Source organism: Populus euphratica, unplaced genomic scaffold, assembly GCF_000495115.2.
Source record: "Populus euphratica unplaced genomic scaffold, PopEup_1.0 scaffold1.1, whole genome shotgun sequence".
Lineage (NCBI taxonomy): Eukaryota > Viridiplantae > Streptophyta > Magnoliopsida > Malpighiales > Salicaceae > Populus > Populus euphratica.
This window is the reverse complement of record NW_011499845.1, coordinates 7,935,079-7,948,454: the sequence shown is the minus strand read 5'-3', so window position 1 is coordinate 7,948,454 and position 13,376 is coordinate 7,935,079. Positions and strand designations below refer to the sequence as shown.

The following is a 13,376-nucleotide window of genomic DNA, read 5'->3' as shown; positions in this document are numbered from 1 at the left end:
TGAAAGGCACAATTTCCTAGAATAAAAAGGCTTAGCTTTTGTCTAAAAGAATTAGAATAAACATGTTACGCCCAATATCACGATGATCGCGGTCACTCTTGAAAACTTGAAGCCACCTCAAACTTGGATGATATTTTGTGGAGCCAAGAGGGCCTCCTTTACCTAAAGCAAGGCCACCTCCCACAGAATCAATGCTTCCAAATATCTACAAATTAAAAGAGTATCCCTCAAAATCAAAGCAGAGCGAAAACCTCAGGAAGAAAATAATTTCTTCCCAGATGCATTATCTCACCTTTCCAATTAAAGTTCTGAACAGTAGAACACCATGAATATCAAGTCCTGCATACGTAATGGAAATGAGCATTAGTAGACTTGACAGTTGAAAAGGCTCAGATAGAGACCTTAAATGTCTCGCACTTAACCACTAGGATCAACAATCTTCGCACTGATAGAGACCTTAAATGTCTTGCACTTAACCACTAGGATCAACAATCTTCCTTTTCTGTTTCTTTCCTTTCATGTCACTTTAATCCTCCTCACCTTCATCACTACTATAAAAAAAATTTCATTACCTTCAACTTCAACATCAAGGTCATCTTTATCACTACTTAAACTTCTATTAATTTTCTGTCTGTTACACCATTTAATATTTGACCAAAACAAAATCTCCTTGTAAACTATCGATCTATTCATCTTTGTTTATATTCGAGAACTCAAATCCTTCTTCTTCTGAAGATGAAATATAATCCTCATCATCTTCATTAGAATTATCATTCTCGTAATTTTTTTTACATTCAGTACCATCCTCTTCACTTTCCATATTATAATTTGAACTACCCACACCAGCATCCACATCTTCACTACAACTACAAGCACCAACATTAAAATCTATGCCATGATTTTTGCCATCCCTACCAATACCCACAGTCGTAGTTGCACCCTCACCATCACTATATTTACCTAAATTCAAGCATTCTTCCCCAATAATCAATATAACTTTATTACCATTTTTGTCTAGAAAATATTTTATTCTTGCATTTGGTTTTTTTGCATAGCACTTGTGCGTTTTCATTTGTAGTGGAGTTAGGATCAACGTCAACAGGATCCATATAAATATGGATTTCTTCTTCTCTTTTGACTTTATATATATTCAACACAGTTTTAAAACCTGGCCTAGTTCAAGGTTCAAGTTCTAGGTATTGACCCGGTCACCAGGTTGGCTGAGTCAAATTTTATTTTTAAAAAAAATCAAAACAATGTCATTTTAACAAAAAAAAAAAGTTAATAGATTTGTAACCGGTTTTTGACTTGGTCTTGCCGAATTAACCCGCGGGATCAGCCAAGTCACGTCGAGTTTTTTCTTCTTTTATTTTTTTTCAACCCGATCCAGTTCTAATCTTAGATTGGCCGAGTTCCAAGTCAACCCATCAGACCAAGTTGAATTTCAAAACTATAATATTCAATATCTATCTACATCAAGCATCATCAACTATTTTATTATCCCTGTCATTTCTTATATGCAAGTCAACGTCGTAAACTTGCTGGTAAATGAACAGCAAGTTTATATAAAACATATACTCAGAGAAGCAATTGCTCATGAGTTATGAAGCAATTCCATGATACACAATAATATTGGGCATTTTATTTCCTATACAGTCAAACACTAATTAAATATGTTACAGTAAAATAACACAAAATTACTCATTATATGAATAGCAACTCTAATTTTTAAATAGAAGATATATTAGGTTTTCAAGAAAACGATAGGGGTTTCATTTGATTTTATGCTTTTTTTGGTTAAATAGAGTAAAATAAACAATATTCTATAGAAATAACACTAATTAAACCACCACTAAACCCACTAACTTAATTATTGAAGTCCAGTATAAAACAAGTGAAATGACATATATACCCTAATGTCTCGAGAACAACCGCAATTTCACAATTGTTGACACGAGCAGACACCAAGATACAAAATTCAACTACAAAGCACCTAAACTTTGATGAGTATTTTAGAATTTTGTAGAGAGATTTTGTTTAGAAATTGAAGGTAAAGAGAGAGAGAAAAAAGTGGGTTAATGTTTGCGGGTTTGTGGATATAATTTACATGAGAGAAATTTTAATATTTTGAAAAAATTTATTGACTAAAGATATTTTTTTTAATTTACAAAATAATGGAGACAATGATGATGGATTAATTTTCAGTAATTAAAATCAGAAAGAAAAAACCTGCTTTTCTCTGTAAGCTTCATTCTCAATAACTTCATAGTCAAGACACAACGCTGTTTCCATTGCCGCTGCTGAACAGGCTAACATTATCAAGCTCTCCGTCCTCTGAGTTTGGAATCCAAGACCACAATAGCCTCGCAGTCTCCATTCCATTTTGTAATTGATTCGATTACATTATTTATTTATTAATCTCTCTAACTCCCTAGGAAATCAAACACTAAAACTAAACCCTCATAAGTATAAACCCTAATTGGAAGTTACTGTCGTGTTTATGAAGAGTTTTGATCCCGTACGGCATTTGATAATCAATAGACAGAAATCATGGAGAATTTAAACTCCAGAATTTTGCTTTTAAAGAGAAATCGCGCGCGTGGTTTATATATATATATATAGAGAGAGAGAGAGATGACCATGGCATAGAATCGCGAGTGGCCTTTCCCTGTCTTTCTTCTCTTTCTCCTCTCTGGTGGTACCGGTGGATGGTGGCGTTTCTGTTTCGCTGGCGTTTCTTTTTATCTTTGTGAAATTGAATTTCTCTCCCTTCACTCATTTTTTTTTTTTTCCTTACGGTTTTCTTGCTTTGCTATGAAAGAGGAATGAACTATGGAGTAGATAGAGATCGTATATGAATATGACACTGCCATTCACTGTGATGCACCGAATGATTGTTTCTTGCTGGGAGAATGTGTTTGGGACCTACCATTATGGTTAAAAATAGGCGACCTTTTGGGTCTCTGATGACACGTGCCCAGCTTTTCAGCTGACAGCAGTCTCTTGACCTTCGATTTTTATATTCTTTAAAATGATTTAATTAGGCCTTTTTTCTCCAACAATTTAATATGGTTTAGTTAAATTGCATCAGACGCTTGGCTCGGGTGTACAGTAGATTAGTTGTTTTGGTTAGAATATCTTCGTATGGGTTCGGTAATGCAGTGAGTACATTTTTGTAAGTGCATTTGTAAAATAAGATATAATAAAATATTATTTATTTATTTATTTATTTTAATATAATCGTATTAAAATCATTGAACAAAATTTAAAAATATTAATTTAATATTTTTTTCATTGCAAAAACAAACATAAAAGCAGATTAATATGGTCGATACATGCTTTTCCCAAGTGAATACTCTTAAAGATTTTTCTGGGTGTTAATTTAATTTTGATTTATAAAAAAAATGGTTATAATAATGTCCTAAAAATTCAAATAACTTCCAAACAAAACTTGTAAACCTATATGTTAGATAATTAATTAGCCTTTGGCTCTCACAATCCAATTTATTTTTCCTTGTCAAAGTGGATTTGAGGACTATTAAAATGTAACTATTAAAAAGAAATTACAATGATAATTACTAGCAAATGCATTCAAACTAGCATGTGAATAGAATTATTCCCTTTGGAACCTATGGATCGTAATGTGGAGGAGCACTCTCTCTACATTATAGCAGAGTGGCAGCCACTTTAAGTTGTCATGCAGGCTCAATCTTTCACCACATACCCTATAAATCTATTTCCTTGCTAGATTTGTACTGTCGTTGCCACAGGAAAGTACTGCCCGACCCCCATGAATCCATTTCTTCCTCTCCCCTCCTTTACAACAACCCCCCACCTCCACCTCCACCTCCTTTTAATCCCTTTCCATTTTTATTGAATTTAAAGAAGAAAAGTTGCTTCATTCATCTGCGTCAAAATCATACCAAGTTCACCCTTTCTTATACCCTGTCTTCTTCGAGGGACAAGATTTTCCTGCAAAATTTCCTGACTATAAAGATTGACAGCATTGATAGCTTTTCCAACTGAATTTTCTAATTAGTTTTCCTAACAAAAAATTTTATGAGGCATAAATCAATGTTACCCGGACGACAGCAGAGTATAACACAAACAGGCAGAGGGATATATCCCACATCCAATACGATGGGAAAAATTCTCCCTTTTCGATCACAGGAAATCTTGTATTTTTCCCTGAATTTTAGGAGCATCACCCTTATATTCAACCTATTACTTTTTTTTGCCACAGAAAAATCAGCAAGAATTTATAATCACTGTATCGCTGCAACAATCATCTCCAATATCATAAGCATGTCTCGTATTTGCAAAGCAATCGACAGGCAAGCTTGGGTGTTGTAATAAAGGTAAATCATCCGACATTTTCCAAGATTCATAACAGACTATCATTTTGCATTACCAACTCCAATCTTGGATGGGCATCATGCATAACAACCTAGGAAAGGAAACAAATAGGGTAGTGCTTTGTCACATGTCTATTGAAACCTCAGGCATAAATTAAATTGAAAATGGACACCGCTCCAAGGTTAGGCTTTCAGCTAATTTGTCGTTCAATTTTGCAGCAAGTACTTACATTTTGCACTATAGATCTACCGACTCTCTTGCAGCAAGCACATGCAAGTCGAACAGCAGATCCATTTGACCTGTACTTCAAGTGCAACTTTTTGTGATGAGCATTTCCTTTCATCTCTCTTGCACTACATTCTCACACAATAAACAGTACTGATGATCTCTGTTACCATGTTGAACACATTCTGACCTGGCTTATACTCACAACACCCAAAGCGCATCACCCTCATGGGTGAACCATGCTATAGCAATTATGCTATTTTACTGGAAAAGCTCCATCAGCTGCTGCGATACATCTGCATTATAAAGTCACATACAGATGAATTAGCAACAAGAACCTATGTGAAGTCTGATAAAAATATTTAGCATGAAGTTAATTTAACAAAAGCTCATCAACTGCAAAGCACAAATTTCACTACAGAAGCACAAAGAGAAAAACACAAAAGTGCGTATGCACTGGGACGCATGATAGAAACATGGCAAGTTAAAATGGTTAAAGCCGGATCCCCAATTTTCCTCCTCTATTGCAAATTCAATTTAATTTTATCATTTTTTTTAAGAAAAAAAGGTGTTTGTCTACCTGAGCAATTTACTGATTTTTGTCCACCAAGACATTCTCAAAATGTCATAAACTTCATGTAAGTTTCTGATCCAGAAATGAAAGGACCAGTCCTTAGTTCACGACAAAGTAAACCATGTAGATTTGATCGGCATATCTAAAGATTCAGAGAATTGCCAGTTTTATGCAATTTATCTGGTAACTGAACTTGACTGCAAAAGATTAAGCCAGTGCAATGATTCAATATAACCGATAAATGTTATGTTTACCTACCTTGGAGAATAGCTGGTGTTGTTTCAAACTCCTGCCAGATATTCTGGTAAAAAGCAAGATCAAAATTTAGAAGCTTGGCAGCTAGATAGGCAGCACCAGCGGCAATGTGATGGGGCTTAAACTGAAGCCACAATGAGCTCCGGAGCCTATAACACAAAATAACAGCTTTTATAAAGTGTGCTAAAACCACCATTAACCAGCACATGATGAGAGAGGAAGACTGACAAACCAACCAGCTTCACAGCGCTATTATGGAAACCAGATATCTTGTGAAACTTGGCATATTGCCAAAATTTTGATGAAAAACATATTAGCAATCAAAGTAAAATGCATAAACAAACACACAGAAAATCAAAATACTAGAAGACATCATTATGGATTCAAGTACAAAAAAATAATGCAAGTCTAGTGATTTTTCTCTTACCCACCAAAAAGGCAGCAACCCAGGAAGAATATTTTGCAAGAAACTCTGCAGGATGGCTGATAGAGTACCAAAACTATAAAAAACATCTTACACTCATTTATAAACACATCAACCCCCAGGCCCATTCTGATGCAGGGGCTTTTTAACTCCAGAAACATACACAATTCAAATAATAAAACAAATAGAACTAGCAGCACATTCGGCATCTTCTGCTCAACAACTTCATCTGGAATGGCTTGTCAAAACACATGAACTAATGCTCATGAACCACGCTGGTAACCCAGATATAGAATACCACCATCTCAAATCCTCTAGCCAGCTATAAGCATCATTCACATCCACAATAACAAAAAGATGAGGCATAATTGAATACATATCTTATAAACTGGATAACTCCATATATATATGAATATCATGCTATATAGAAGGGTTTTGAAAAATTTTGAACCATAGTTTTGAGTGATTAAAAACCTCAAACTGATATGAGGGGTTATCAAAACTGATAATGGTAAAAAAAAAAATAAAGCATGTTTGAATCCTGAAAAGTTCAAAGCTAGAGAATTAGAAGGAAGCTGAGGATATTTGGGATGGAATATCTGAAGGTTCAAGGCCTGATGCTGGGGGCAAACATAGTAAAATGTAATATTATAACATTGTTTTGTTAACCCAGCCCCTCATCCTACAATCCTCATTTAAGAACAAGAACAGCTTTTGGAATTGAGCCGTGAAAGGTGTTGTTTCTTAATTCTCTTTACAAAAGAAAAACAAATCAAAATTTCAAATTTTTGACTTAGAGGGAAGATATTTCCCCATGCAGCTCATCATTGGCCAGTCAACACCACAAACTGATAAAGAAGCAGTAATCATCTATGCAGCTAATTAAGCCCCGCACAGGTCAACCTCTGGCCTGATATTGCCAGTCCAAGCCTAGCATGAGAGAAATCAGGAGCCCTGGGCCCTAAGAGATTGAGTGTTCATTTGTGCTCAATAATATCTTTTCTTTAATAAGGCAAGGCGACAGCATAGAGAGCTAAGACCTGAGCAAAATGGAGATGGTCCCAAATTCCATTTTTACCCAAAGGAAAAAGGTTCAAGCTTCACTTTTTTTTTTTGAATTCCTAAAGAACATTTAATATACTCCAATTCCGTGAATGCCTGCATGTATTTAACACTAAAATGTAGCAGGAATATAGTACTGTGACCTCAGCTTTCATAGATAGCTGAGCCTAAAAAGACAACCCGGCTCACCATGTGTATGTGCAGCATGCACAATAACAGCAGGGATATTAATAACAACAATATTAGTAAAATTTATAGCAATAGCAGCTGATGACAATAACCAAAAATATATATATATAGTGATGCGTACATCTATTTTTTTTCCCAGATGCTTGCAATGCAGGGAGCTCTATGCACTATGACAGGCCAATAATGATGATGACAATTATCAAACTGCTATAAAATGTTAGGCATATCCCTGGTTTTGGCATGCGCTTAGTTTTGCATGCCAATAGTTTCCAAGCAAACAATTTATCTATGCATTTTATAATTGTGAGTTAACCAGCACTGAGAAACTGGCATATTTGTGACAACAAGCAATAGCTCAATTGGCATACTGCAACCATCATCCCCCATTGGACTTGGATTAGAGCATCCTTGGAAAGGAAAAAAAAAAATGGCATGCTGCTTGTACCTTCTCAAATTTCTATCTATACTGGCAACATCAACAACTTTCCACCATCAAACCATAACAAACCACTGAGACGGTGATAGCCACTCTAACTTTAAGGTACAAAAGTGGCAATCTCACACTGCACATCAGAACTCACAATCAAACAACTATGCAGCTACATAACCTTCTGACAATTGGACATCTACACTTGTTGGACAAATTCATTGAAGTTTTTATTCTAAAATTATGAAACCGAACCAAAAAAGTGCAACCAATTTTCTGGGAAAAAAGGAGTTGATGCATAATGGTTTAAAAAAGAAACAAAGAAAGAACAAAAGAAAACAGAATATCTGCGGACTCGTACCATTTAGAAACAAGGAAAAAAATCATGCAGGAAGGAGGAAAAGAATAAGAACAAAATAAATCCCAGTCACTATGGCTCTTGATCCTTGCCAAGTCAATTAGTTTCCTCCAAATCAGGGTGAATGGAAACTAACAAAATAAGCAGCCAGGTCTTACAAACTTGAGTTTGTATGAGGTGGCTAGACAACTTGCTCCAAATGAAAGTGAAAAAAGAAGAAAGCAGGGAAAAAGTTGAAAGAAAAAAAGGTTTTGGATGTTCTGCGGGTATCTTATTTGGCAAATAACCCAGTTGACAGGGAGCAGTGAATCACAGTAATGTGATCCACAACACATCGGCAAAGCAACTTCAGATGTTTAAAAAACTTTCCATGCACAGCATATCAATCCTCCAGATAACAATATCATATAGGTGAGCACGTTAATCTTGTGTAGACCCTGCAATTATATGCCATGCCAAAAAATCAATATCCCATACCAGAATAACTATGTAGATTGGTTTCTTAAAAGAAGAAAACCATTGAGACTAGTAGCACGCTATGATGAACCAAAAGAGAAATAGAAAGAGCCCAGCACATACTCTCCATGACCCAAGTATCACGAATACCCAAAAAACCTTCTGATTGGTTTGGATTTAGACACTAACCAATCCATGCTTAAGGACACAGAAAAGCCATCATAGCTGCAAGACCACTTGCCAAATCTTAAACCATGTCTTTAGCTGAACTAGTGTGAGAAAATCCAGATACAATGTATTTACAACAAGATGGTCCAAATCAAATTCCTTCCTGAAGAAGGGAGCACAATCAGAATTAATATTATTATATTATTGTACTTAGTAAGAGCTAGTTCATTTTGACACTGATATAAATGAACCACGCCAGTACAAATCTAAAGATCCAATAAAATATATCATATCAGAAGTAGTGCACTTACCCTTCACCAACCAAGTTTTGAGCCAGATTCACCAAAACAGTTTGTGAAAGACCTAATTTGTCAAGGATGGTTGTCAGAGGACCATATGGATGCTGCACATTGATTTCAAAATTTAGGGTTGTCAGAATCATTTGCTCAGCCTCGATAACTCGATCCCGGTACTGTTCAAACCAGTCCTGTTTAGCAAAACTCATTTCAAATTAGTTCGCTGCAGACTTGGGGCTGCAACTTTTCAAAAGGAGTAAAAAAACTCTGCATCACTTTAAGATTTCATGTAAAGCAGGAAATGCGGTCCAAATTAACCAATAGACAGGAAATTCAACACAAATTGAAGATTGGTACTCCATACATGAATTCAAAGAGGGAAAGAGGATTTTTTATGTTATCCTCTTTGTATTTAAAGACAGACCCGAATTAAATTTTTCTTTAATATATACAACAGGTAAGAAATTATAGATCAGGCTGCGAGGTACTTACAACAGGGAGCAGGTATGACAAGAAAGTAATATCCTGCTTGTGGAAAATCTCACAAGAAGCTCTCACGACATTATTCAAAGGGCGTGGCGTCTCCTCAGACTTTGCAGCGAGAAAAAGTGCAGCAACAGCAATTAACTGCAACAAACACAAAACACACATGTCAAATATAACCATCAAAAAGAGGAATGACCACTAGATTTATTGCATAATTGTATTGCAAGCATCCTCATAACGCATTTATGCATATATCGGAAATCATACCACGATTAAACAAGCCATAACCAACAAGAAATCAGAAAAATAAAAGCAAAAAAAATAGATGCAACGGAATCTAAAAAAGCTGAAAGATAGGCAACACAAACAGACAAGAAAGGCTGCCAGCCTGATTTTTTCTTACGTTACAAATGCAGAATGCTGCAGTATCAGATCATGTACACAAAGCAGCTACACAAGTATGACCCTTGCGTCAAAAGAATAGTTTTGAATTGAGAGTTCTAACTCCACCTTCATCACAGGAGGAATCATAAGTCAAAAGGACTAGTAAATTTCCAAATCAAGGCAAACTATTCAGCGTAACAGAGTACACCAGGCTTCCATAGATAAACCATCAGCTCTAGGCTTAACAATTACTTAGTTCTTTATCAGCTCAAAGTTCTAAACAGCTAATAACATTGTTCTCTTTATAGAAATAGCACTTGGGAGGAGAATGCTAACACAATTCAGGAAAGGTTATTTAAGTAAAATGGTTGTGCACAACGTATCCTCCAAGTAGTAAAAAACTCAAGCATGAGCATTTAAAACTCACATATCTATCATGGCATGCATGTGATCGTCGAACAAAAAAACGGTGGCACAAAACCATGCCAGTGCCAATAGTAGTTTGCGGCCTGCAAGAAGCGCGAGAGGTTGTTAATTACATGCAACTTCTGATAAGCAAGCTTCCAAACAAAAAATATTAACTGGAAACACATTATAAGTGGAGCACTTACAGCTCCAACCGCAGTCCAAGGTTCTGAAGGAAAGCACAATAAGAATACCGCAGATGCGTTTCACGTAGTGCATCAATTCCATCTTTTCTAGATGGAGAGTGTCTTTCAATCTCATCCTTTGACAAGAATACTGGTTCATCTTCTTCCAGTTTTGAACAATCACGTTTGCAACTTATAGATGTAGAGACCTCGGCGTTGGATCTAGCTGGCAGAGGAACTGAATTGTTGTAAGATAGATCGGCATATTCATATGCATTGTATTGAGGATAGTATCTCCCACCATCTCCCCAGGTATCCGCACTAAATTTTCTCCTTTTAAAAGCTGGTGCACCACTGGGAGGGTTAGCATAACCATTAACATGGTCCCTGAATTTCCCCGAGGAGTAGTCTCGGATATTGCTATGATTCCAATTGTAGCTGTAGCTGGTGTTCCTATTCGCATCAATGTTCCTATTTCCATGGTTGAAATTGTACCCATTCAAAGAGTTCCACCGATCATCATGGCCCGTTCCTCCGTGTGAACGATAATTCCGTGCAAAGGACATTATTCCTGACAAATTATCCAATTAAAAAAAAATAAACAAAAAAATAAATAAGATTGCACCTCAAATTAATAGATTTGTTCTAAGAAGCTGAAACTAGTATCACATAGGAGGTCAGATCACGAATAGTCTTATTATTTTTTATCAAGATTTTGTGCTTATTTTCATTGGCCTTTTAAATTAAAGTTCAAGTGGCTTACAAAAATTAAATATAGATAAAAGTTTAAGCATTTCGTCAAAATCAAAGGCCTATAATTCATAATTAACCTTCTAATGAAAAAATTCATATTGTTACATATACTCAACAAGCAACATTTCTTGGCGGATGCCAATTATTTTTCTCAAATAGCCATTTAATGAAAAACAAAAAAAAAAGGCAATCCATCGATCTAACAAATCCAAGATAAAATTCAACCATATATATATAACACGGTATTTCAATACAGCATCAAAACTTTCAATAACACGGAAAAGAAAAACATCCATCTATAATAATCGAACGTCAAAAACATCATCGGCGCGGTGGCAAAAGGGATGAGATCATATATAATTACCGTGATAAGTGGAGATATAGATCTGAAAAATCAGTGATTGAGATTAAGATTACAAAGTATAGAGGAGAATTTCAGTTTTTTGTTAGGCGTCGAGGCTGAGAATAGATTACAGAGAGCGTTTGAATAAAAGAAGAGAGCGGAAATAGAAAGAAAGAACAAGAGATGAGAAAGATATAGAGAGATGCAAAGGGAGGAGACAATTTCAATGGTTGTTGGGTTGGGTCATGAGGTTGCTAGAGATTTTGCTTTGCCCTTGTGGGTTTTGTTTGGTTTAATGCAAAATTCGATTCCTTTCTTTCTTTTCTTTCTTTCAGTTTGGTAAGGGTTGGTTTAGGTTTGGGTTTGGGTTTGGGTCTGGGTTTGGGGTGGGTGGACGGTGGTCGGTGAAAATCTTGCACTTTTCGCTGCCCTGATTTATTTATTTATTTCCCCTTTTTTCTTCACATTCATTATTTTTATTTTTTATTAGAAGATTAGATTCTGCATTCAGAGTTTCTTCCGATAGTTTTTTAGATGGATTTTTCTCTAAACTTTCTCCTTAATTTTTTGTCATCGAGAGTCAATTTACGAAACTCAAATCCCAGCCCTACTTATGAACTTCTATTTTTTTCACTTACTTTCTATACATGTAATTTAGATCTAAATTAAAGATTTAGAGAGATCTTTTTTTTATTTTTTTAATTAATATGTTACAAGGGACTGCGTAGATCCCTATATTCTACTCGGTCTTTGTAAATGATATGGATAGTGATTTATACATTGAAAAGATTCCCTAAATAATCGGTCCAATGCATTAATACCTTTTATTTCGTAGTTATTTTTCCATTGTGCCACTATATGTCTTTCATTATTAATAATATGAGGAACTTTGCATGCATGTATAAGGTTTAGTAATGTGATAGTGGTTATTTTTTAAAATATTATTTATTTAAAATTTATTAAAATAATATATTTTGTATTTTTTATATTAATATATCAAAATAATTTAAAAATATCAAAAAAAATAATATGAAGTAAAAATAAAGAAATTTTTAATTTTTTTGAAAATTGTGGTCACCCCGCAGCACCAAAAGAGTCTATATTCTCACGTCTTTTACTCTTATTTTTTTTATTTATCATAAAAAAATTCATAAATTGTATTTTTATAAAAATAAAACACAACTCCAAATATATGAAATTATCACTCTTATATTTTCAATAGTGAAGCTTAGTTTTTGAGAATTTTGTTTTGCCACGCACCTTAAGCTTTTCAATTCTTCATCCAGCCCAAGACAAATCTTTCATGTACTCCTCGCTCATTGAAGGCGCAATGTGTCCACCGGAGCAGACAAAACAATGACTCATCTTTCCGGTTAGCCTGTGAATTATATGCTATAATAAGGGCGTTTTATCTTCGTTCAAATCACCAAGTATACGTGCTAGTGCTTCGTCTTCTTCTTCTTTTCTTTTGAATCCAGCGTACTGGAATATTACTAACGTATAGAAATATCCCTTTTAACGTACAAAAATATTCTCAACTTGATTATGTGCAAGAAAATCTAGTCTGCAACATGCAAAATGGTCCCAGATTTGTCCATAAATTAGCATGTGCTTGTGTTAAAGAAAGGGAGCAAAGCAGCACACATCAAGTATATACAGCAGTCTATTTCCGAATCGAACATGTATTTTTAATCGAAGGCCGGCGTACTAGTGATCTACGCTTAGCTGTTCTTGGTTCCCTAGTTGGATTTCGATAAATGGTCATGCATTTTTGGACGATAAGATGAATGTAATCCTTCCTCGTTAATTATAAGTACAAACAAAAAAATAGCACAGAAGAAGGTGCCTGATGAAAGGTATGGATTCATAATTCTCACTCTACTTTGCTTGGCTAATTGCAATGGCCCTTAAAGACCTTCGGGGACCAGCCGGCATGGTAGTTTATCGTTGACATCTACTAACAATTAGCTAGCTTTCCTGTAGTCTAACACCTTATTTATTTTGATATTTTAAAAGTATATTTTGAAAAA

The 13,376-nt window shown here is 35.2% G+C and overlaps 1 protein-coding gene across 2 annotated transcripts; it reads right to left on the bottom strand.

Moving 5' to 3' along the window:
- Positions 1 to 4,288: 4,288 nt before the first annotated feature.
- Positions 4,289 to 11,613, bottom strand: LOC105126878 (cyclin-T1-4-like). Of its 2 annotated transcripts, none has more exons than XM_011027896.1 (7): positions 11,368 to 11,612; positions 10,272 to 10,821; positions 10,088 to 10,169; positions 9,283 to 9,417; positions 8,806 to 8,981; positions 5,414 to 5,559; positions 4,289 to 4,877 (listed from the first exon to the last, which is right to left on the bottom strand). In XM_011027896.1, exons 2-7 carry the CDS (start codon positions 10,814 to 10,816, stop codon positions 4,843 to 4,845), a joined length of 1,119 nt encoding a protein of 372 aa, XP_011026198.1. In that variant the 5' UTR covers positions 10,817 to 10,821; positions 11,368 to 11,612; the 3' UTR covers positions 4,289 to 4,842. The 2 variants fall into 2 exon arrangements, 1 of the variants encoding a protein (XP_011026198.1); XR_842508.1 differs by lacking the exon at positions 4,289 to 4,877 and adding an exon at positions 5,838 to 8,307 and having other exon boundaries at positions 5,484 to 5,559; positions 11,368 to 11,613.
- Between the last annotated feature and the right edge of the window lie 1,763 nt (positions 11,614 to 13,376).

Excerpts from the sequence above, each read along its gene's own strand:
- LOC105126878 (XM_011027896.1), bottom strand. The coding sequence starts at position 10,816 with ATGTCCTTTGCACGGAATTATCGTTCACACGGAGGAACGGGCCATGAT. Across the intron at positions 9,418-10,087 it reads ATGCATGCCATGATAGATAT|TTAATTGCTGTTGCTGCACT; the intron begins GTGAGTTTTAAA and ends TGTTTGTTGCAG. Across the intron at positions 4,878-5,413 it reads AACACCAGCTATTCTCCAAG|ATGTATCGCAGCAGCTGATG; the intron begins GTAGGTAAACAT and ends TTTATAATGCAG.